Source organism: Pipra filicauda, unplaced genomic scaffold (assembly GCF_003945595.2).
Source record: "Pipra filicauda isolate LSUMZ 115617 unplaced genomic scaffold, ASM394559v2 scaffold177_size2800117_pilon, whole genome shotgun sequence".
Classification (NCBI taxonomy): Eukaryota; Metazoa; Chordata; class Aves; order Passeriformes; family Pipridae; genus Pipra; species Pipra filicauda.
The window spans coordinates 2,394,085-2,416,715 of record NW_024104284.1 but is presented as its reverse complement, the minus strand read 5'-3'; the positions used below and the strand labels follow the sequence as shown (position 1 = coordinate 2,416,715).

The following is a 22,631-nucleotide window of genomic DNA, read 5'->3' as shown; positions in this document are numbered from 1 at the left end:
GCCAAGCAATAGGACAAGAGGCAATGGGCAGAAACTGATGCACAGGAAGTTCCACCTGAGCATAAGGAAGAACTTCTTTACTATGTGAGTGACTGTGCACTGGAGCAGATTGCCCAGAGAGGTTGTGGAGTCTCCCTCAGTGGTGGTATTCGAGAACCATCTGGATGCAATCCTGTGAAAAGTGCTCTGGGATGAGTCAGCAGTGCCCTGGCAGCCAGGAGGGCCAACCATGTCCTGGGGTGCATCAGACAAAGCATCACCAGTCGGTTGGGGGAGGGGATTGTCCTGCTCTACTCTGCACTGGGGCAGCCTCACCTTGAATATTGTGGCAGTTTTGGGCACTGCAATATAAGAAAGAGATTAAGCTGTTAGAGCTTGTCCAGGGGAGGGCAACAAAGATGGTGAAGGACCTTGAGGGGAAGCCGTATGAGGAGCAGCTGAGGTCACTTGGTCTGTTCAGCCTGGAGAAGAGGAGACTGAGGGGAGACCTCATGGCAGCTACAACTTCCTTGAGAGGGGAAGAGGAGGGGCAGGCACTGATCTCTTCTCTGTGGTGACCAGTGACAGGACCTGAGGGAATGGCCTGAAGTCGTGTCAGGGGAGGTTTAGGTTGGATATTAGAGAAAGGTTCTTCACCCAGAGGGTGGTTGGGCACTAGAACAGGGTCCCCAGGGAAGTGGCCATAGCACCAAGTCTGACAGAGTTCAAGAAGCATTTGGATGATACTCTCAGGCACATGTACTGTACAAAAACACTTACTAAAACAACTCCCTGCAAGCCAGGCTACCAAGACATAGGGAAAGGGAGAAAAACCAATAGAGCACAGGGATCATTCTCCAGCTGCCCCTATTCCCATGATGACATGGAGCTAAAAATATTGCACATATATATTAGGCATTGCATGACACTTTAAAAAACAAAGATGTGACACCAGTGATAACAGACACTTTTGGTAGTCCTGTAGGAATAAACTATACTCAAAGTGAATTCAGGGATGAGGGATTCCGGTCACAAGTTTCAGCTGCAGAGTAATGCTTTAGTTTCTTACATACCCAGTTAAGCTTGAGCAGGTAGTACTGAATTCATGCCTTTATATATGAAGGGCAAACTGCCCCTTGCTTTTCATGCCTGCTATCCTCAGGAATGGGATTTGCAGCATAGATGAAATTATGCCAGTAAACAATACTATAGTCCAAAATGTGGTAGGTGCTTTGTTTTCAACATTGAAAATCTCTGTGTGATAGGTAAAAAAGACTTCTTGGACATAAGGGCAGTTAAAAGCTATAATTTATTTTTTGCAAAGGTAGCTTTTCATCCAGAGATAATTTTTCTTTATTACAGAGTAGAAGTCATATTTGTACTGAATACAGTGCGCTGATCTTTCCATGCAAAACCAAGCTTGCACTCTATGAAGTGTGCTGGCATTCATAAGCTTATGCTGCTTTCTGTCTTCTGACCTTCAACTGGGTTTTTTGGAACAGGCTTAAGAAACTGAATATTATGGTTTGAAATCAGTTTTGTCTCGCTGTGTTTTTACATCAGCACAGATAGTCAATATGTCCATGTTTACAGCCGAACACATGTCCATTGCTTAAACTTGATGTTCTTGCAATCTTTGTGGCATATGGCATTAAGAGAAGTATTTTAGGATAAACATATGCTTGGATCATGCAAAACAACAACTAGTAAAACAGAAACAGCAATGTTCCACTTCATGCTGTGACGGCCTAAGTTAGTTCTGAAGAACTGCAAGAAAAAGAAACCTTTACCAGGTGTTATGTGTCTACTTAATACAATAAACCCTCTGCAACACAAATGATCTTGCAAAATCATACAGTAATAAATACTGACTTCCAGGGAAAACACAGTAAAGCAATGTTAGGTTGCATGGCATCAGGAGCCTACAGTTTGTGAGTGAGAATTGAATTTAGAGGGCAAAAGGTATAGGTTGCAGCTTACACGACAATACTTTTCCCATCCTTACTTTTGGTAGGCTAATCTTTCCTACTCAAAAATCAACACGATTCTGTTAACAGCAAATTCCTGCAAAGCCAAGAGGTTTGTTCCTTTCTGCACCTGCCTCACAGTGTAAGGACACTCCTGCTGCCTTCTGTTCTTCCCTTTAAGCAAACCCCCAAAGTTTGTATGCTTGCTTTAACAATATTGTTGATGCTGGATAAACTTGGAAGCTGATATCGTGTTGTGCTGGTTTTTTTTGTTTTGTTTTCCTCCAGTTAGCTGTTTTCAAAGTTGAGGATGCATAAAAACATACCATAAGGTAAAACTTGTACACAGAGGTAGTACTTGCATGACACTATATATTTTGGTTAAAGAAGATAGGCAGGCTTTTAGATGCAGAACCCTTCTCAAGGTCTAAAATTAAAGAAGCAGATTTCAAAGGTAAATACAAACTGTTAACAATTGTTCAGTAATTTAACTGTTTGCATATCAGGCCATCTCTGAAGGAAAAATCATGTGCTACCAATGGAGCAGAGGTGACACAAGTATTTTTTAGCATCATCAGAAAGGAGGGGTGTAAAGGGACAGAGAAAGGGAGTCCGATGTTTTTGGAATGTGCAGCAAGAGATGGAGATTATAATGACCTACAAAATCAGTTTCTCTGTTAAATCCTTGGTTTTACATAACCCCTGGGATTATGGATTTCATAGGTTTGTCTTTGGATAAACATTTTGTAGGTTTATCTTGAGGATCTGTTAAATCTGAAATACTACAGGAGGAATAACAGCTTTATGAAGTGTGTTTCCGCAAGTTGTTTAATTTGATTGCACACAATCATTCTAGTAAATGCTGCTTGTTTATTTTCACCTACACAGATACCGCAAAATCACCTGGTGCAAAGGACAGAGGTTATGCCAGTCCAGGAGAGAAAACGTGGAATACAAAAATGCTCCCACTTAAAATATAGCCCTGCACGTACACCATCAGTGCAGGACAATCAGATTATGTAAAGAGCTGTGGCAGAGCAGCACAGAGGGGAGCCCGCAGGAGGAACCCCCCACCGGGAGAGTCCTCCAGCACCGCCGTCCCGCCCTTCTCCCTCTGCCAGTGCCCTGAGCCCGCGCAGCAGCGCCTGCTGCGGATCCCCGATCTGCAGGGATAGGACACGGAGTAATGGGTACAAATTGAAAGAGGGGAAATTTAGGCTGGGTATTAGGAAGAAATTCATTACTGTGAGGGTGGTGAGACTCTGGAACAGGTTGTGCAGGGAGGTCGTGGATGCCCCAACCCTGACAGTGTTCAAAGCCAGGCTGGATGGGGCTCTGAGCAACGTGATCGAGTGGAAGGTGTTCCTGCCGACGGCAGGGGGTTGGAACTAGATTATCTGTAGGGTCCCTTCCAACCCGAACCATTCCATGATTCTGTGATCTCCCACCGGGGCACACTAGGCGTGAGGGAAGCCCAGAGAAACCCGCAGAAGGGGCACAGCCCGCATTAACTAAATCCCTTACAAACTTTGGGCTCAGCTCTAAATGCCTCCACAGAGGATGGGCGGGGGGTCAGCTCCATCCCGTCCCCGCGGGTGACGATGATGGACAGCTCTGGGCGCAGCTCCCGGCCTGGCCGCAGGGCGAGCCAGGGGATGGGCAGCACCGGGGGGAGCTCCCGGTGTGCGCAATGAGACGGCGAGGCGCCTCCACCGCAGCCGGCAAGGGCGGCGGCGGCGGGAGCGAGACCGGGATCACAACCGGGACCCCCCCGCCCGCACCGCCCTCGCTGCTCGGGCCCGCCCGCACCGCCCTCGCCCCGCGCACGCGCGGCCGCCCAACGGGTGGGCGCGGCCACGTGACCATGAGCGCGCGGGGCGGGGCCGGCCCGGCGGCGGCGCAGAGGGAGGGGGGGGAGAAGGGGGAGGAGGATCCATCATGGCGTCGATGCAGGTGAGGCGTCTGTGGCGGAGTCCTCGGGGCAGCGTCGGGACCGGGCGGGGGCCAGGCGGCGGTGGGGGCAGGCTGGGGGATGCTGGGGCCGGGAGGAACCGTTCCGCCGGGCGTGTGCGTGCGCGCGCGGTGCGTTGCAGAGCGCGGTGCGGGCGGAGCAACCGCCGGGGCAGAGGTTGAGGGGGGCGAGCTCCGGGTAGCGGGGCCAGGGAGGGCAGATGGAGGCGGGGAAGGACCGGCCTGGCGCCGGGATGGAGGTGAGACCCGAGGGCCTGCGAGAGGTGAGGCCGGGCCCCGGCGGCGGCGGGCGGGGCGAGGGCGTGGGGAGTGGGGCCTCGGGGGGGGGTCTGGCGGCGGTGCCGCCGCTCCCCGGGGAGGCGAGGGGAGGGCGAAGGGACCTTGCTGCCCTTCGGTGGGGTGCGAGGGGCCCCAGCTCCGCCGGGCGCCGTGGCAGTGTGTGCCACCCCGTGCGGGGTGGGTGGCCAGGGTGACGGTCACGGTGGCACCGTGAAGACCGTGACCGACAGCTCCGTGTTCCCGGGGTTCCGGGGGTTCCGGCGCTGTAATTCCTGGGCACGGGGGCCTGGGGCAGGCAGATCCTGCTCCAAACCGCGTGTTGCCGGTGGTGTTCTCTTTCCCTCCGTAAAATGGGGTTGCGATGTGGACGGGTAGCGTCTGGCTTTGCTCGGTCGGATGGGGTGGCTATAGGTGCAGTAGCATGAACCATCCTGCTGCTTGACAGGTATTTCCAGCTGAATTATTCATTCAGACCTGCTCCGAAGGGGTTCTTAAATAGGGGCTGCAGAAATTGCTCTGGGAGAATGGATCACTTTCACTGTGTGCCGCTCTGAGTGGGTGGTGATTTATTATGACTGGGGCAGGAGAAAAGATCACCAGGTTTTGTGGCAGTGGCCCCTGTCTTATTTCACCAGCAACTGCTCTGCTTTTCCTTGAATATTTACGGTTTTCCATCCGGATGCTAGCTCTTCTGTTTTATTGTTTTGGTCCAGTATAACTTACATTTTTTTGTCACTGGTAATGGAACAGCCCAGAAGGAATGTACAAAATGGAAGAAATTCATTTAACTGTCCTAATAACCTGGATTTAGCATAGCTAAAAAGAGTTAAAATGTCCAAGCATTGAACTTTATGGGGTAAAAATTCTACTAATGAAGTTTAGAGGTATAAAAAATGCCCATGGTGTGTCTTTCAGAGTTATTGAAATGAAATGAGATCAAGAACTTGAACATACTGTACAGAATGTTCTTCTTTTAGCAGTTGCTTAGGCAGGTAGTCTGATTTGCCTTGATTTTGTTAGCTCTATCTGGCAAATGCATTTTTGCAATGCTCTTTTTCTTATGTTCAGACTTCCACAAGCACAAATGCAAAACAGAGGCTATAATTTATTAAGTAGTATCTTTTATAAAACTGTGTTAAAATTGGGGAAATGATGGCTGTGAACTGTGAAGGAGGCACTTTGTGGGACTCTGCAAACTTGTGCTGTATTGCTGTCTCTGGCCTAGTAAATGACCTTCCACAACTTGCCTCACCCGAATTCCTGTTGCTCTCTCTGTAAAGGGGAAAAAACGGTTACAAATTACATGGGTTTGTTTAGGATATGTGAATGACAAATGTTGCCTAAAAGTAAGATATGTGTGGAAGGTAGTACTCACTTCCTGAAATTACAGCTGTGGTAAGTCTAATGTTGTAATTGCTTTCATTTTAGAAATACCAGCTGTAAGATGACACTTTCTGTTTTCTTGCACAGTGTTCTGTTGTCTTTTGATGAGAGACTGAAGGGCATTTGTAGAGGTTTTTTCTCTATGTTGCTAATTGTATGATGCTCTAATTACTTTTTCCTGTGTTTAGTAAACTACTGATTTAGTAATGTAGTTTAGCAAATTGGAAAAGGAGTTGTAAACAGGAAAGATAAATAAAAGTTTACTAAGTGAACTGTAAAATTAGTAAGTTTCTCAGTAGTAGACATATCCCTCAAGTGAGCAAGATTTCAAGGCTCTGGATTCTTCTATTAATTAACATATCTTCAGCGGGGAAAAAAGTTTAACAAAGGAAACTTTTATATAATTTAAGTGGCTTTTTGGTTCAGGATCATTTAATTTATTGTAATTAGTGCTAACTTCTGATATGCAAGTTGCCTGACACAAAAAGATGTCCTTTTTCCCGTTAAGTACAGTGTTTTTAAATAACCAGTGTTTAACTAAAATGTTTGTGCAACTCATTGCAGCCTCTGACTATACCAGTAGTCTTATCAATGGACTGGCATTATTATTTATATTATTGATAAAAATGATATATTGGTACATTAAGTAAGTTTAGTTACTTCTTAAGCAGATGTAATTTTATGCAAAAATGTATGATGCCCTGTGTTAATTACATTTTATTTTTACAGATCCACTGAAACGTCTCTGATTAAGTTACTAGAGTTATCAGATCAGCCTGTTCTAAGTCAGCCTACTAGGGAAGTTTTGGAACTGTAATAAATCACCTCTTCTTGCCAATGGCGCTGAGCATCAACCTGAATAGTTACTGCAGCTCAGTGGATTCATAGTAACTTGTGAAACTTGTGACTTTGAGCCTTTATGTGTATCATTAAACTTATTGTGATTTTTGTCTGTGTGGACAGTCTTTAATGGTAGTTTTCTGTAACCCTTTTTTCTCCTACAATGATAGAAGCCAATGTTGATGAAATTGTGTATTTTGTTTTCTGACCAGAGTGTTGTTGCTCATTTGCCACTGCTGAACTGATTTAAACCTGTTTTGTGTGACTTTAAGCAAATCATATTTTTTCTTAAAAAAACCCTGCCTTGAATGAAGACTGTTTCTTTTCAAGACTTTTCCCAGAAAAAGCCCAAGCTTGTGCAACTGTCTCCTAAAAAAACCACACAGAAATATTCCAAAAAGGTGTTAAGTAGTATAGAACAAGTGAATAGAATGAATTTGCTTTAGAGGATTTGATGTAGCATCTTCAGGAATCTGAAGCGTTAAAAGCAAATGCTAAAGAAATCATAAACAATATGTTTTCTCAGAACAGCTGGAAGCAGAAAACTTGCATTATGAATAGAAGAGCAGGTGAAAAATAGAGCTAAGGAAGCTCAGTTGAAAATGTACAGAAAGTATATAATTACTGTATGAAGTGTTAAATAATTAAAGCCTTTCCCTCAACCTGCAGATATCAACTTTTTCCATAGTAAATTTGAAAGATTGACTTTATATATAATACTGACATGTTAAATAATACACTTTACCTTTCACCTTCTTTCAGTTTTAATATCAGGTTATTACAAACCCTGAATTATGATTGGACATGTTTGCAAAAACTGTTTAAACTCATTTATGGGAACAGTTTTCAGTGTGCATTTTATCACCAAAATAACTTCTCATTTATTTTCTAAAGTTAGGCACATGAGGTTTGTACATGTATGTATTTAAATCTCATTGAATGCAGAGCTGATGTAATTAATGACACAAATATAGTAAAGAGTGTAGGATGTTAGTTTTTCACTGTGCTTCTGTGTTATCCCCTTGAAAACTGGTGGTAGTAGGCCACCATCAAATTACATGCACACATCAAAATAAAGTGTGACTTGAAAATTCTTGTTCCACCAATAGAAATTTTTTCAAAATGTTTGTCTAAACAGCCATTCAGTAAAATAATTGTGTGAGATGACAATGCAGAATTCATGTTACAGTTTGAGATCACAAGAAACTTTTATCACAAAATGCAAGCCAGTAGCAATGTAAAAGCTTCTCACAAGGTTCACACCAATATTTTCTGCCAGTAGGATAGAGGATGGGGGAAATGTTTACAGGCCACTGAAATCTCAAGAAAAAATGCATATACTTTTAGTTATACTTCTTGGTTCTATTCTTTACCTGCCCTTCTAGTGTTAGTGGGAGTTGTGTTCCAGCTGTTCTCAGAATAATTACTTATTGCTTAGTCTTTGTTAAATAATGGCAGCATTTTTATTTAATAATTTGGCAGTAATTTATTTAAAAGATGTGTCCAGGAAAAAGTTTTAAACTATTTTTAATATATGTTCCAAAAAACCCAGGAAACCCAACCTTAAGTGAGGAAAGCTTTCAGTCAATTGGAACTCCAGTGGTGCTGCACATGTATTCTGTACTCTTAAACATCACAGTACCAGATGCTATTTGTATTGTTTCAAATAAAAAATTTAAAAAAACAAAAGAAAATTAGCAATTTTGGTAGCTATATAACAAGTTCTGGGATACAAAGCTGATGAAATTATTTGTAGTTAACAACAGCATGAAGTATTTAGTGCTGCCATTGGTGGAATACTGTTGAAGATAAGAATTTCAGTCATTTTTTAAGCTGAAAAATGCAAGTGCCAAAATTGAGACTAGAATGAGTAGAGAGTAAAAAGCATTTCTTTTGTCCTTTGCATAACCTTCGGTGATCAGTCTGTACTGATATGCAGTTTATTAGCTTTGGCATATAGCCACGCTATAGTAAAATAAGATAAATGCAAAATTTATAGTCATTTTACCAAGAAGATTTAATTTAATCTTGGCTGTACTTTTTAAGTGAGTTGAATATCACGTGAAGTTTAAAATTTATGATCTTTATTCAGTAAAGATAAATAAAATGAAAGTTACAGCTTTAGGCCCTAAGGAGTGTCATTTACTTGTTTTTGTGTCTGCCTGTGTAAATAGAATTTTGGGAAATAACTTTGCTGTGCATCAACTGCACAATTTTTGGCCTAAATTGGAAGAATTCACTTCCAAGAAAGAAAGCAGTAGTAGAAAAGCTTCTTGAAACCAGTGTCCCTGAGCGTTATCAGCAGCTCTTACTTCCAAATAAACCAGCTTTACAGCTAAAATGTAGAAAACCATGAATGCTTTCAACCTGTAACCTTGAACATTGGTATCTCATCAATATGTGTACAATTTCAATCAGGAAAATAAAAGCAGGCAGATATTTCTTGTAAAAAAAATTATTCTGGTTGAGTGCACATATTTTTTGCTCACAGTTTTATACTGTCTTGTACTTGTGTTTAGGCCTAGCTAGTCTAGGGAAAGGGAAGGGAAAAATAGAACACAATAGATTTGCAAAAGCCAGGGAATGTTGTCTTGTTAAGCTGCTCCCTTGGAAGGCTCTGTGAGTTTGTAATTAATAAGCTAAAGCAGCTTAGCTCAAACAATGCGCGAAACTCGGTGATCAAGCTCTTTCTTTAATTGTTTACTCAAATTCTACTGAGCTAAGACTTTCAGACTAAAGAATCTTCACTATCCTTTCAATGTTATACAGGTATAGACCATACTGGCAACTACTCACAGAGATTATGAGATTAAATTACCTTTATTAATGTGGAAGAGGGAAGGCATGACTCCAATTGAGCTTACCCATAATTATGGTTGTATGCAACAAATATAAATGCGTTCAGTAAAATGATCATGTCTCTTACGTATCTTTGGTTTACAGCTGAGAAATGAGCATTCAAGCAGATTACAAGCTAAAATTTCCATTAGGGCACAGGGGAAGAGGATGATGAAAGTCTTTTGCTTAGTACTTGGAGCCAGTAGTTTTGTGCATCTTGCATGACTTTGAAGTAGTGAATGATTGTGACAGAACTGTCATCTAGAGGATCAGTTTTTGTCTTTTGAAGGGAGGAAGAGATAATATTATCCATTCACTGAAACCTGTTACAACTTCATTTATTAAAAGCAAATTAAAATAAATAGATAAAATGTTTCAAAATAAAAAGACCCAGTAAGCAGCCCTTTGTGATAGAGTTAAGGTCAGGTAACCTGTCTTCTGCCTGTTTTTGATAGTTGAGGGCATTCTAGAATCTGTGTGAACCTTTGCAGTTGTTTGGGGTTTTTTTGTTTGTTTGTTTCTTTTGTTCAAAAAGGTATTCTGGAATCTGTGCAAGCCTTTGAAGTTTTGTTTGTTTGTTTGTTTGTGTTTCCTCTCAGGTGACCTCAATCACTAGCATGAAAAACAGGTATCAGTCACGGGTGGCAGGGGAGGTAGGAAGGGGACCTTATAATTTGCCTTTCTAGGAGTAGTATTAATGTGTTAAAGAAGAAAGGAGAGAAGTTAATGGTGGTAAATCAGGAATTGCAAGACATTGCAATTTTTGCAATTAATGATCTCATTGAGTATACTAGCTATTCATACTTTCATACACAGTGTTAAAAAATAATTGTTTCTCCTTGGGTGATTACAAATACAAGGTTGTTTGTCATCTTTTTTTATTCAACTTAATTAAAAGTACTGCTTAATCAGCCTCAAGAGGAAAATCTGTATATATGTCAATAAATTGTGGTAATAGTTTACTAGAGCATAGCAAATATTGCCTCTAAAAGTCTACTGGAATAAAATGCTTCATAGAATTTGGTGCTACTTGTTCACATAGATTTATTTATTTCTTTTTGTCTACGAATTAGTGGCCAATAATGAGAAGGGGCAAGGAAACTGAATGGATTTAGGTTTCCTAAGTTAGAAGTTCTCCCCCTATGGGAGAACTTATCCATATCCATAGGGATATGGATTTGATGAGTATTAAATATTGTTACTGTTTGCAGCTTCCAACATTTTACCCTTTCTTTTTCCAAAAGGCCTTTTTATCAGAATACAACATTTTATCTTGATTGCCAACCTTTGGAATGGTTTTTATAAGGATGAGATTCCCTGGTAGACATATGGTTGCCCTCATTGTGCGAGCCTTCACTGTCCTCTTAAGCTCATTTCTTTAACTGAAGCACTTCGAATAGTGCTGGACTCTTTTCCTTAAAAGATAAAATTATCTGTGGTTAACTTTTTATTGCTGTGTGAGGCTTGTGCTGGGCGTTGGTGCATTTAAAGGCTCCATTTACAAAGCAGATGACGTGCTGTCAGTTCCATTTGATTCTGTAGTAGTGGATTCTACTTAATTTGCTTTCGAATGACAGGTTCATTGTAAAAAAACTTGATTATCTGGCAAAAAGCTTTTCAGACTGTATAGTGTTTTCTTTGTGTATGTATAGTTATTGTGATTTATCTTTAATTATACTGTAGTTAAGATTTCGGGTTGATCTTGTCTCTTAGTGATCTTAAGTCAAGTATATTTTTCCCTTCAAAAGAGGACTGTGTTGCTTTCACCTTTCAGTCAAATATTTTAGAATACCTTGGAGCAATATTCTGTTATTAAACTGAGAAATTTTTAAGTGCTCAGAAGAATAAAAGATTAATGGTGGAAACTTATTTGTAAGTAGCTCGTTAAAAGATTCATGCCTGCCGTTTTGTTCCCTTAAAAAGAGAGAAATGTGCAAAATGCCTGACATTCAGAACTTGAAGTCTGGATTGGTCTGAGAAAATAACATTAGAACTGGGTTGCCAGATGTTAACATGTTTTATTAGAAATGAGAAGGAGGAGACTAATCTGCTTCTGCATTCTCAGTACAGATTGAAAACCTGCTATTCAGCCAAAAATAGATAAAACTGGAAAACAATTCTTTGAACTAAAATCCTGGTATTACTTTTTTATGGACAGAATATTTTGTGAAGCTGTTTTGTTATGTGTGCTCTTCAAGCTTTAATTGAGAACATCCAGAAAATTATCTGTCTTTCCTCCTCTGGGCCCTAATTAAAACTTACCAGAAGAACTTTGATAGGAAAAATTCATGCAGGATTGAGATATTCAAGTGTCTGGATGGTTTTTGTGTTCGGGAGTCTGGGCCAAATTATTTTGCCTGAATTACGAGACATAATCTACAAGGACTTTATTGAATAACCTAATTGATTAGGAAGCAAAAAATTGTCGGAACTGTCATTTCTTTAGACTTCTTAAGTAGCAAGATGGAGTGTAGCAGGTAATTTTTTCTTAAATATCACCATTGGTAATCTTTACCTTGTTTCTCTTGTTTTTCTTCTGCTGTTTCTCTTCTTTTTGAGAGTTTTTTGATATTTAAAGTTAGGTTTCTAATCAAAGAGTAACATACACTCAGTTCCAGCAATGCTTTAACTGTTTAAAATATGTTGGGTTTTGTGTCGATTTTTTTTTTCCCTGTAAAGGAGTTTAGTTTGAAAAGCAGAACTATCTACCCAGTGTTTTAGTACTTCATATTCTGGATTTGAGGTATTTTTCAGTAAGAAATGTGTGAATGTAAGAACTGAAATACTGACAATAGAGTTGGTACTGGTCTTTCTCAGGCTAGTAGCTTGTATTAGCAGATTAGCAACAGCTTTGCTTATGCATCAACATGGTGGTGTTGTACAACACTGTCATTACAGCCTGTTACCAGCTCCTCCTGTTCTGGTACAAGGTTGCTGTTTGTCTCTGTATGGTGAGGGAGTGCTTGGAAGAAGTCTATCTCCTGCATATCTTCTTCAAAACATAAAGGATGTTTTTTGTGAAACATTTTGTAACTTGGATGAGGAAGGAGGTGACAGGCTGTAGCTCATAAGTGAAATGTAAATACTTTGCCAGGACTTTATCATATTACTGACAGTGTTTTGGTGCTAACAGAGTTTGTGTGCATTTAAATTTTTGGGAGTGGAAGACAATCATTGGTAATTACTGAAGAAATATTTTTAGGTCTCCCTAGAGTGCAGCAGCTTTACCAACATAAAATAGAAGAGTGGAGCCCCAGTGGGATTAACGTTTAACTGTTAACTATTTATGAGTTTGTTTTCTTCCTCTTTGATCTCTGAACCAGATTAAGATTTGAGTTTACAGTGTCTAGGAAGGTTTGGCCCTGGAAAGCCACCCCTTGCATGCATTGTTTCAACAAAGGGAAGGGAATTCGAGTGCATAGAAATAGAAGGTTTCTAACAAAATTCAAGTGCAGATGTTTTGAACACCTGTGCTTCCTATCTGTGAAGTTGCTGTTCCATCTTTCAGTTTCATGGCATCATAGAATATGCTGAGTTGGAAGGCACCCATCAGGATCTTCGAGACCAACTCCTGGCCCTGCACAGGACACCCCAAAAATCGTTTCTTCCTATTCTCATGTGCCTAACTGGACATGGTTAGCTTAGTTTCTACCACTCCAGGTGAAAAGGCTTCCACATTCCAGCTTAATTGCCCATCACAGCTTGTTTTAATGGTAAAAGAAGGTGTAGCAATGGAATGGTTTCCTTCAGCAGAAGTGAAAGGAAGCTGTTTGACCATTTTCCCCTTTCTGCTCTGCTAGTACATTTCTACCCTACTGGTATTTTTGCTTTTCCCGCATCTGTTTTCTACTGAATTCTTACCACTGCCCTTAATATATCATGTCTTGTGCTGGATCTCCTTTGGATTTAATAAACTCAGCTTTTCTTCTTCTTACTTTCTCAAAAATAAGAAAGGTCTCTAAAAGAGACTTTCAATCTCATATTAAGGGTGGTTCAGAGGTAAAGTATTTGACTTAGATAGCTCATAATTTACTCTTTTAAGATATTGCCAATTTAAGACACTGCATATTTTCTGCTGCATTTCTTGAAGCATCGAAAAGTGAAAAATTCAAGAACTGCAATTTTATTTTCTTTGTATAATTTACCTTTATAAGGTTATAATTTCAGTTCTAATAGGAGATAACAAGCCAGGAGCATGGGTACACATTCAAACTTGATTGGATTATGTCGTTAATATTTTGCTAGTAATCAACAAAGCCAGTGCAACAGTGTATGTATGTTGTGCCCACTCCAGCTGCAAAGTACAATAGGGTACCTGAAGCAACACTCATTATCTGGCTTAGTTGCTTTCAGCTGTTTGTACATCAGTTGTACTTGGTAGTGACCCCCATAACTTCACTATACACGGTTTCGTTTGCCCAAAGCTCTGTTAAACTTTAACTCTCTGTGCTCCAGTTTTCCAAGGGAGGGGCAAAGCTTTTGTAAGAGTTCTGACAATGAGCTTAGAACTGGAAATAGACACCTGATATTGTGAGACTCCTTTTAAAGGCACTGAGAATGATAGTTTGCACATACCTACAAGAGCTAGGTAAGTTTTCATGAAGCGGGAGGAAAATACCTTTGCGCTGTTTCATTGTGGGGATTGTGGTTAAAGTCTGTTAGTCTGTCTGTCCATGGGTATGATCCTAGTTTGTGGTAGATTTGGAAAAAAAGATTCTTGGTTTTGGGAAATGTGATGGTGCTGTTGCTCTATATGCTGTAGGAATAGTTTATTGCCTTTTGAGGTAGCTGACAGGGACACATAGACCAGTGAAATAATTTTGTATCTGTTAATAAGCATTTATGTGATATAACATCCAGCTCAATGGTGCACATTAACCAAACTATCTGTTTTTAGGAGACTGATTCTGAAATACTCATGTTGCCAATCTCTAAATTTCTTTCAGTCCTAAATTGTTACCCTCTCCTCCTTTTCATATGTTGCATCTTTTTTATATGCTTCTGCCCTGCCTGCTGCTTCTTTATGTGATTCACCAGGAATCAACACAAGTGCAAATTCAGCTGTGGCATTCGAGACATAACCACACCAGTTCCAGAGGTGGCCAAGTAAGATGCCTGCCAATTTGGAGAAAGAAGGATGTGCATTTTTGCTTAGAGATACATTTAACTTGAACCATGACAGACAGTGAGTGCTGTCTATCACCACTCCTGTCTTCCAGGATTGAACTGATAGAGGTGGTTGTGAGCTGTCTGGGAAGCTGGCAGGAATTTTACTCTGCTGACACCAGTTAATTTTATGTTCTTTGTTCCATATGCTTTGAGAAATCTTATGAAATTGAGACTTTCAAAAATCTGTGGAGGATAACTGAAGGAGTTGCACAAATCCTGTTTGACAGAAGTAGCAACAGGATATTAATTATGTCAATCATGTCCCAGCTACTAAACTTCCTTTTGGAACTGATCTTTGGATCAGTGTTAAGCTGTGTTCTTTGATTGCATCCTTGAATCATCCTTTCCTACAGAGACAGGTGAATAAGTAATCTTGGTTTCAGAGACTTCCACCTTTTTGAAAATACTTGCATAAACTACTGGTTGTGTCACTTCTCTTTGCCTTTTCCTTTAGTTGAAGGACTGTGGTGTTAACCAGTCTTGGGTTTCTGATATTCCTATACTGCGGTTCTATTTCCCTCTAGATAGTGAATGTTTTTATCAATTTGATACATTTTAGTTTTGGTTTGATTGGAAGTGTATTAAAAGAATGTTTAAACATAAAATTCTCTCTCAAAAATGAGGAAAAGGTGAAATTGAGATTGCCTGTGCATCCCTTTATGTTAACAACTCCATTATCGTAGTCTGTTTTCTTTCACAATCCCTTTAAATAGAAAGTGGACAAGCAGAAGGGTGCTTCTAAATGAAATCTTATGATGGATTAGCAGAACCATTGGAAAGAGTGTCTTGCGATTGAAAAGGACAGCAAAGCAAGCACAGCTTCCAAGAGTATATCAGTGTATGGAAAACATCATAAAGTTTGGAGGTTACTTCAGAAATGAATAGCTGCACTAGCTTGTATTTTGTCTTGAAGGAGTGGATTGGGAGGCTAAAAGCAACTTGAGTGTGTGATTAAAAAAGTGCTATTCCTGATTCAGGGTAAGGAAAAAGCCAAAAGTAGTTGTGGTATTGACTTTAGCTCTGCTTGTCTCAATGTAGCTGGATGTTCATAAATAAAGGAAGTCTCCTGATAATTAAGAGAGTTGAAGGGCTGCAGGTTTCTAGAAGAAAATACTAATTTACCATGGCAATCTGTCTCCATAGGGGAAAAAAATAGGGGTAATAGTAAAAGTCAGGATGGTGGCATGAAGACCTGTATTCAGTGACTTGAAGACGCTCTGTGCAGAACAGAAAAGTGAAACTAAGTATTTGCTGCTAAAGCTCAATATGGAAGAAAGGGACAACCATATGAGGGAAATCTACTCACGGTTTGTTTTAAATTGACATATTTGAAAAGCATTAAATATGTTTTTATAAATTATTAGAAAGATGAAGAAAAGGATGAGCTTTGAATGAATAGAAAGGAAAGCAAAGAACAGATGACACAAATACTTGAACTGACAACAAATCACACCAAACAAAAAGAACAGATTCAATACCTTTTAGACATCGGATATTATGCCAGTCACTAAGAACCAGCTGTGTGGGCTGGTTTTTGGGTTTTTTTAGTTTTTTTTATTTTAAGTGTTTGAGCAACTGAATCTGAGGTTTTTGAAAATTCTTTTGGGTGACTTTCCAGATGATAAATATTATTTTATTTTTCTACTATCATGCGAAATGGTTACTTCTGGAAGTCACTGGACCAAATTGTCTCTGATACCTGTAGCATATAATAGACAATTAGCAAAGACAAGTAGCCAAAATGGATTTCATAAAAAGAATCACATGGAACTAAGATGATTTTCTCCTTTTTTGTGCCGTAACTGTTGTAAAAGAGTAGCAGTAGCTGTATTCTAACTGTGCAAATATTTTCGACTGGCGTTAATGTGACTTTTGAATAAGCACACAAGCAAAAGAGGGTATAAATAAACGGACTGTATTTTTTCTTACGAACCACAAAGACCACCTTGCACAGTATCACCGTTGTAGGTGGTTGTTTAGACTGGGTGTCTGATGGAGAGAGGGTGTTTGGTTCTGTCAAGCTGAGAGAACCTGCCAAAGGGTATTTTGAGGGCAGTCTGCATTGGCTTGAAAGAATTATGTATTTAGTTGAGATTGAGAAAGGTGAGAAGTGAGCTGAAATAAGTAAGAGAACTCTTTTGTATCCATGAAGCCCTAAGAGAAGTAATTTGACAATAATTTATTCAACTCACCTAGATCTCTTACTGTGAAGGAAATTCTTCCAATTACAAATGCAAGAGATAAAGTGATTTGAAAAATATTAAAGGCTTTTAACTACAATGGTATTTGAAGATTCTTTGATCCATCCTTATGTTAGGAAGATGGAGAGGTGACTTCTCTGAGGTATCTTCCAGTCCTAAGTTTATAAGATTCTACAAATGAGATAGTGAAGATTGTCTGAAAAGTGTTAATCCACTATACTTTGTCCAGCTGTGCATGTTGCTTTTAATTTCCAAAATTTTGGGGGAGGGGAATCCGTATTCATAGCTGTCAGATAAAGGAAGGCTTTTCCACCACTGAAGTTGTTCCTTCTCAAATGTGAGTTGCAGCATGGCATTTGTAGCTGATGTGTATGGACTTGATATACCAGAGTCAAATTTTTTAAAAGTTCACGATTGAATCTTGAAGCTAATAATGCGAGTTTACTTAGTGTTGCTCTGAGAAAATCAATGTTCTTTGTAACCTTTTTTGGTCACTGGTCTCCAGTGTTAAACACTGGAGAGGAATTAATTCCAAGTATTTTAATTTAAACTTCAAATGTTTTCTGAATTACTGTGGTAACAAGGAGCTCAGTTTCCTAATTAAACTATATGAATCTAGCCTTTAAGGGCTTCATTTAAGAGATCTTCTTTTGAACTAGATCTGTCTCCTGATAATCCAGTTTCTCTATTAATGAGACACAACAGGAGACAAATTATTATAAATTGTAAGAAAGAGAGGAAGAAAAAAATAGTTCTTCATGATATCTTTAGGGAATATCTTCCAAGTTTTTTGAATTTCTGTAGCTGTATGCTGGGCTGTATGTACCAGCATGCAACCAGCAGCTCGAGGAAAATGATTTTTTCTCTCTCCCTGGCACTTGAGACCACATCTGGAGTGCTGTCTGTAGGGAGCCACAGCACAAGATACAAAAAAGACACTGGTGTACTGGAGTGAATCCAATAGATGACAGGCAGTGAAAGTGGGGCTGAACTGCATGATGTACAGGGAGACTGACTGGGTTTCTTCAGCTGTGAGAAGGCAAAGGAGAGATCTTGTGGATGGGTAAAACAACATAATACGGGAATATCAGGGAAAATAGTCACAGTGGGAAGACAAGGGCAACAGATACAAATTGGAACATGACATATTCCAATAAGATACAAAAGAAATATTTTATACCATCAGGGTAGTGAAACCCTGGAATGCATTGACTACAGAGGTTGATTAAAAGATTATTTTCTAAATATTAGTTAGCCTGTCTCTTTAAACATTTTTTCACTATTTGAATGAGTTTTGGTTAGTAGGCCATGATGCCCTCTACAGTTTTGTTCCAGTTGCTATAGAGTACTCTCGTTCTGGGAAAGGTCTTTAGTCTTTGTTAGTCTATACAGAAATAATTGAGTTGATGCTTGATAGAAAAAAAAGCAAGTTTTGAAAATATGTGGTGAAAGCCTGTTAAAGATACCCAACTATGTTTATCAGATAAGGAATGCTAAACTTGTATGGCATGGTTAATGGAATAGTAGATAATTGTAAAATGGATACTATATTTTATAATTCCAGTTGTGGGGAAAAAAACCCCAACAAATAATGGGCTTAACTCATATCCTAAAAGTGTATCTCTTTGTCCAATAGAAGCAGTTCTTTTTTTTTTATAGGCTGCCTTGCTTCCATCTCACTGGGCCCAAGAGACTTGTGTATATTCAGGTTCCTCAAGTGGTCATGAACCTGACCTTTACTTCCAGTGGGAGGGACTTTGCTCCCCCAGTCTCCATCCTGCTGTCCATCCATTTGCAAGGTGTGGGAAGAGAGGTTACCATTGCAGACTGAGGCAAAAGAAAAGTTATTGAGTACCTCAGCCTTCTCCTTATCTGTTGTTTCTGGTTTTCCAGCATTTTTTAGGGGTGGGAGTGGATACACCTTCTTTGAACTTCCTTTCTTGGCTTATGTTGATACTTGTTTGAATTGGCTAACCTGGAAATGATAAATTCTTTTTTGTCTGTTAAAATATGATGTGTTTGTTGTGATACTTTTGACCTAAATTGTAAATAGTATCTCCTGTTATTTCTCTGGGATAGTTTTTCCATTTTGTATTGGAAATTATGAGAAGCAGTATGTTGTCTGTATGTATTATTTGTGTTTACTGGACAGACCCTCATGACAGTATCAGCAAACGTTTTAGGGTCAAAGGAACAGAGCACTTCAGTAGTACTGTGATGATCAAGTACACATTATAATTATTTTTTTTCCTTGTGCTACTGTTTTTTTAGAAAGAATCATAAATATAGTGTGTGAGAACTGAAAAGCTGTGAAGGAGTCAGATACTATTTTCACACTGGCGAGATGGAAAGAATGACTGAGACTATTTGACTGAAAAGAAGGTTGCTGGAAAAAGGGACAAAGGTGCAAACTTGGAATGAGAGGATATTTTAAGTGTTGATAATCTGGAATTTTTTGTAGGATACAGATAAAACAAAATTTCCTCTCCAATTTACTGTCAGATACTGATAGCTTAATGTGACTAGTTTTAATTCAATTCTCAAATGGATTTTAGGCTCCTTTTTATAAAGATGTTGTATAGTTGGTCTACAAGGATAAGTAAATGGGTCTACTGAATTATTTGCTGTTCCTTACTATTTTTCAACTCAATCTCCTTTTTAAGGGAGTTTGAATTTCCCTTATCGTATAAAGTTCTCATTTCTGAAGTTTTAAAATATTTCTCTATATGACAAAGCATACACAGGTTGACTGCCATTGAGCTTTATTTGATGGTGGTCTGGGGAAGTGCCAGAAAGAGAATTGACTAAAAAATGAGTATCTGCCATTCAAATTAAGGATTTGTAAAATGGTTTTGTAACCTTGCTCCTTTGCATTTTAGTTCATAATAGTAGTGTCAAAAACACTGTTAGTATTTTCTTAAATTGTGCAGAAAGCAAAAGATAAACACTAGTGTTCTAATCTGTTTTTCAGTGTGTTAGCAATGTATGTAGCTTTCGGATGAAAATGCTAGCGTTGGTTTTTCAGTTCGTTTATATTGTATCTATGCTCAAGGTAGGGGAAACTTTCAAAATAGAAGCCCAAAGCAAGTTTTCAGGGCTGCTTAATAGAGATAGAAAATTATTTCAGTATTTTTCAGAATGTAAATTGTTGATCTGTGGGGGCCTTTTCTTTGTGAATTGTGTGGCTGAATTTACTGTAGTCCAGTTTCAAAAATATTGATAAGATACTGCATAATTTCTGAGTTTACCAATCAACACTTTATTTTCCCCTGTGGATTTTTTTAAGTTCTGGAAGAGTTGTTTGGAAAACATCTGCAAATACGTGATAAACCTATATTTAAAAAAAAATTGGATATTGAATGGAAATGAGATACTAAACCCCCAAACCGTGTATTTTTATTCCTTTTGAGTGTAAGATCATATTCGTTAGTAGGGTGATTGAAGTGCACTTGCAGGTGGTAAACCTTAAAATGATTGATAGGAAAAAGGAAAGTAGAAAATGAGAAAGGCTTGAACTTTTTGTCATCTACATGGCTTGGAAATGACAAAATGTATTGCATAACTGTTTGTGTGGAGAAAATACACTCTGAAAGCAGTGCCAATGGCAGCACTTCACAGAGGTTGTATTTCCCTTGCTCCATAGATTGTAAGAAACAGTGCTTGTAGTTGTTAGTGAAGCAGCTGGTTGCAGTTAGCAATTGATTTATCCCTGTCAAAATAGGTAAGAATTACCTGAGTCACCAGTATAACTCTTTTCTACATACTATGACTCTCTAGGTTCTAACGTGCAGTTACTATACAGTTGTTAAATAGTTTGTGTTCTGCAATTCACCTAGTCTTGTTTTAGTTTCTGTTCTGTCCTCTGGCTTGCACATATGCCAGATAGAAGTGTCTTAAATTACATAGAGGAGGGAGAGTTGTGCTGTTAAAATCTTGTAGAATTAATTATAATTCTCATGCTATCGTGGGAATGTGAAATATTCTCTGCTAGGTGTAGAGCTCTCATAGACATCTTTGTAATATGACAAAATAATTAATACATCTGTGTAGTTTGTCATGAAACAGATCTTCACGTTGCAGTGTTGCAAATGTAAATGCCACTTCATTTTAACCAAAAAGTAAGTTTAAAGCCTGTGACCTTTTTTGCCTGTGACTTTTCAGTTAAATTTCTAGGAGAGGAGTCTTCCTTTGTGCTCACCTTTCAATTTCACTTTGTTTTTAAATTTTCAAATAAGACTCCCTTTATCTTTTAATAATTGGTGAAATATACTTTAGTGTGCATGTTTATTGCTGAATTTAATTTAGTATTTAAGTTATTCTATACAATTTCTTTATAGAAACGATTACAGAAAGAACTATTGGCATTTCAAAATGATCCACCTCCGGGAATGACTCTAGATGAAAAGAGTGTACAAAATTCAATTACACAGTAAGTACATGTCTTATTTCTGCTATGCTGAAAATGTAAGTAAGGGAAGTTCTCTTTATGTCACTTCCACCAATTCCAAGTATCACAAATTTTTGCTTTCAGTCTAGACAATGAAACGTTGCTCTCCTTAATAAGCATATTGCAGTAATGTGTTGGGACACTTTCAGGAACTGGATAGTGATTATTAAATTTTTATTTGGCTTTTTATTGTCTAACAAACTGTCAATTGGTAAAAGCCCCTGCATATTTTAGAACAAAATAATTTAACAGTCTTTCATAGCTACTAACCTCTGAAACCCCTTTAGATTTATTGACATACTGGAGTAGCTGTCTTCAGGTTCTGTGTTATTTGTATAGAATGTATGTCGTAGCTGTTAATTTACATTACCTTCTTTCTCTAAAGCAAGTGAAGGAAAGTTCTTATAAAGCAAAGTTGTCTGGGTACACTTGTTTGTGCTTTTCTCCTTGCCTTAGCTTTTTTTATGATTAGTGAAACGGGAAGAGAAACATGGTAAAATATTCTGTGTCCATTGAAATGGACAGAAGTTGTTCTTGGAACTGACCTGGTTTTTTTTACCGGACTGAAATTTAAAAGATTTAGACTGTTAACATTCCTTTTTCATAATTTTCTTAGCTTAATTTTGGACAAATTTTTAAAATTCAGCAGATGTAAACATTAATGAGAGTGTAGATATCAGGCTATATGTTCTGGACTCAGTTACTGATTGATGGATCAATTTAAAAACAGCATAGAGCTGAATTCTGATGTTTCACATCTGCATTTTTGGTGGCATCACTCAGACCGTGTTACATGAGGCTTTTCTAAACCTTGCATATACTGAATCAAACGCTCGTATTGCTTCTTAAGTGATGCTGGTCTTTGTGGTACTTCGTGTAGATGAGTAAGACAAAAAAAAAATCAAAATAGCAGTTCCCAGAGTTTGGTAGAAATAGTAATAAACTGTTGTAAAAATGCTGAATTGCAGCTTGTGTTTCTTGCTCTACTTCGGGTTTTCAAATTTTCTGCAAAAAGGACTCAATCTAATATTGCAAGTGTTTTTCACTCACTTCAGCAGAAAATGACCATTAAATCAAAGTTCACAGCAGATGGAAAAGGAAAAAAAAAAAATCTGTATTTTTTTTCCTGTTTGTTGATTTTTCTTAGTATGTCTCATTATTATTTCTGTCATGTACATTTTTTATACCTTTCAATTCCTTGCACACTAAAAGCTTCCTGATTACTGTCATGCTAGATTTTGAAACTGTCCCTGTTTTAGAAGCTTCCTGTCACAAGTAACATTCTATTTTTTTCTCTTTGAAGGTTTTTGGTGTCAGCTAGCATGTTCTGAGTTCATTAATGAAGTTGCAGTTTGAACTGGTGCAGTAAAAATTTGTGGAGCAATACTTGTTTGGGTTTTAAAGATGTTGAACAAAATAATTGGATCCCATGATGTAACTGGATCATTTAAAACATTAAGCAAACTTCTATTTTATATACACAAGGATTAGAAATATGAGAAGGCTAAACTGTAAAGCACACAGGAAAGATGGGTTCTAGTGATTCCTTGACCATAA

The 22,631-nt window shown here is 38.8% G+C and overlaps 1 protein-coding gene across 4 annotated transcripts in view; it reads left to right on the top strand.

Moving 5' to 3' along the window:
• The first annotated feature begins 3,846 nt into the window (after window positions 1-3,846).
• Window positions 3,847-22,631, top strand: part of UBE2W (ubiquitin conjugating enzyme E2 W) — a 44,023-nt gene continuing 25,238 nt past the window's right edge. For 2 of the 4 annotated variants that reach the window (XM_039379835.1, XM_027722050.2), the window contains exons 1-2: window positions 4,081-4,180; window positions 20,965-21,056. In XM_039379835.1, the coding sequence (XP_039235769.1) occupies window positions 4,118-4,180; window positions 20,965-21,056 (155 nt within the window). In that variant the 5' untranslated portion in view covers window positions 4,081-4,117. Of the gene's footprint in view, window positions 3,900-4,071; window positions 4,181-20,964; window positions 21,057-22,631 lie in introns of those variants that run through there. The other 2 variants (XM_039379837.1, XM_039379836.1) reach the window with 2 other exon arrangements.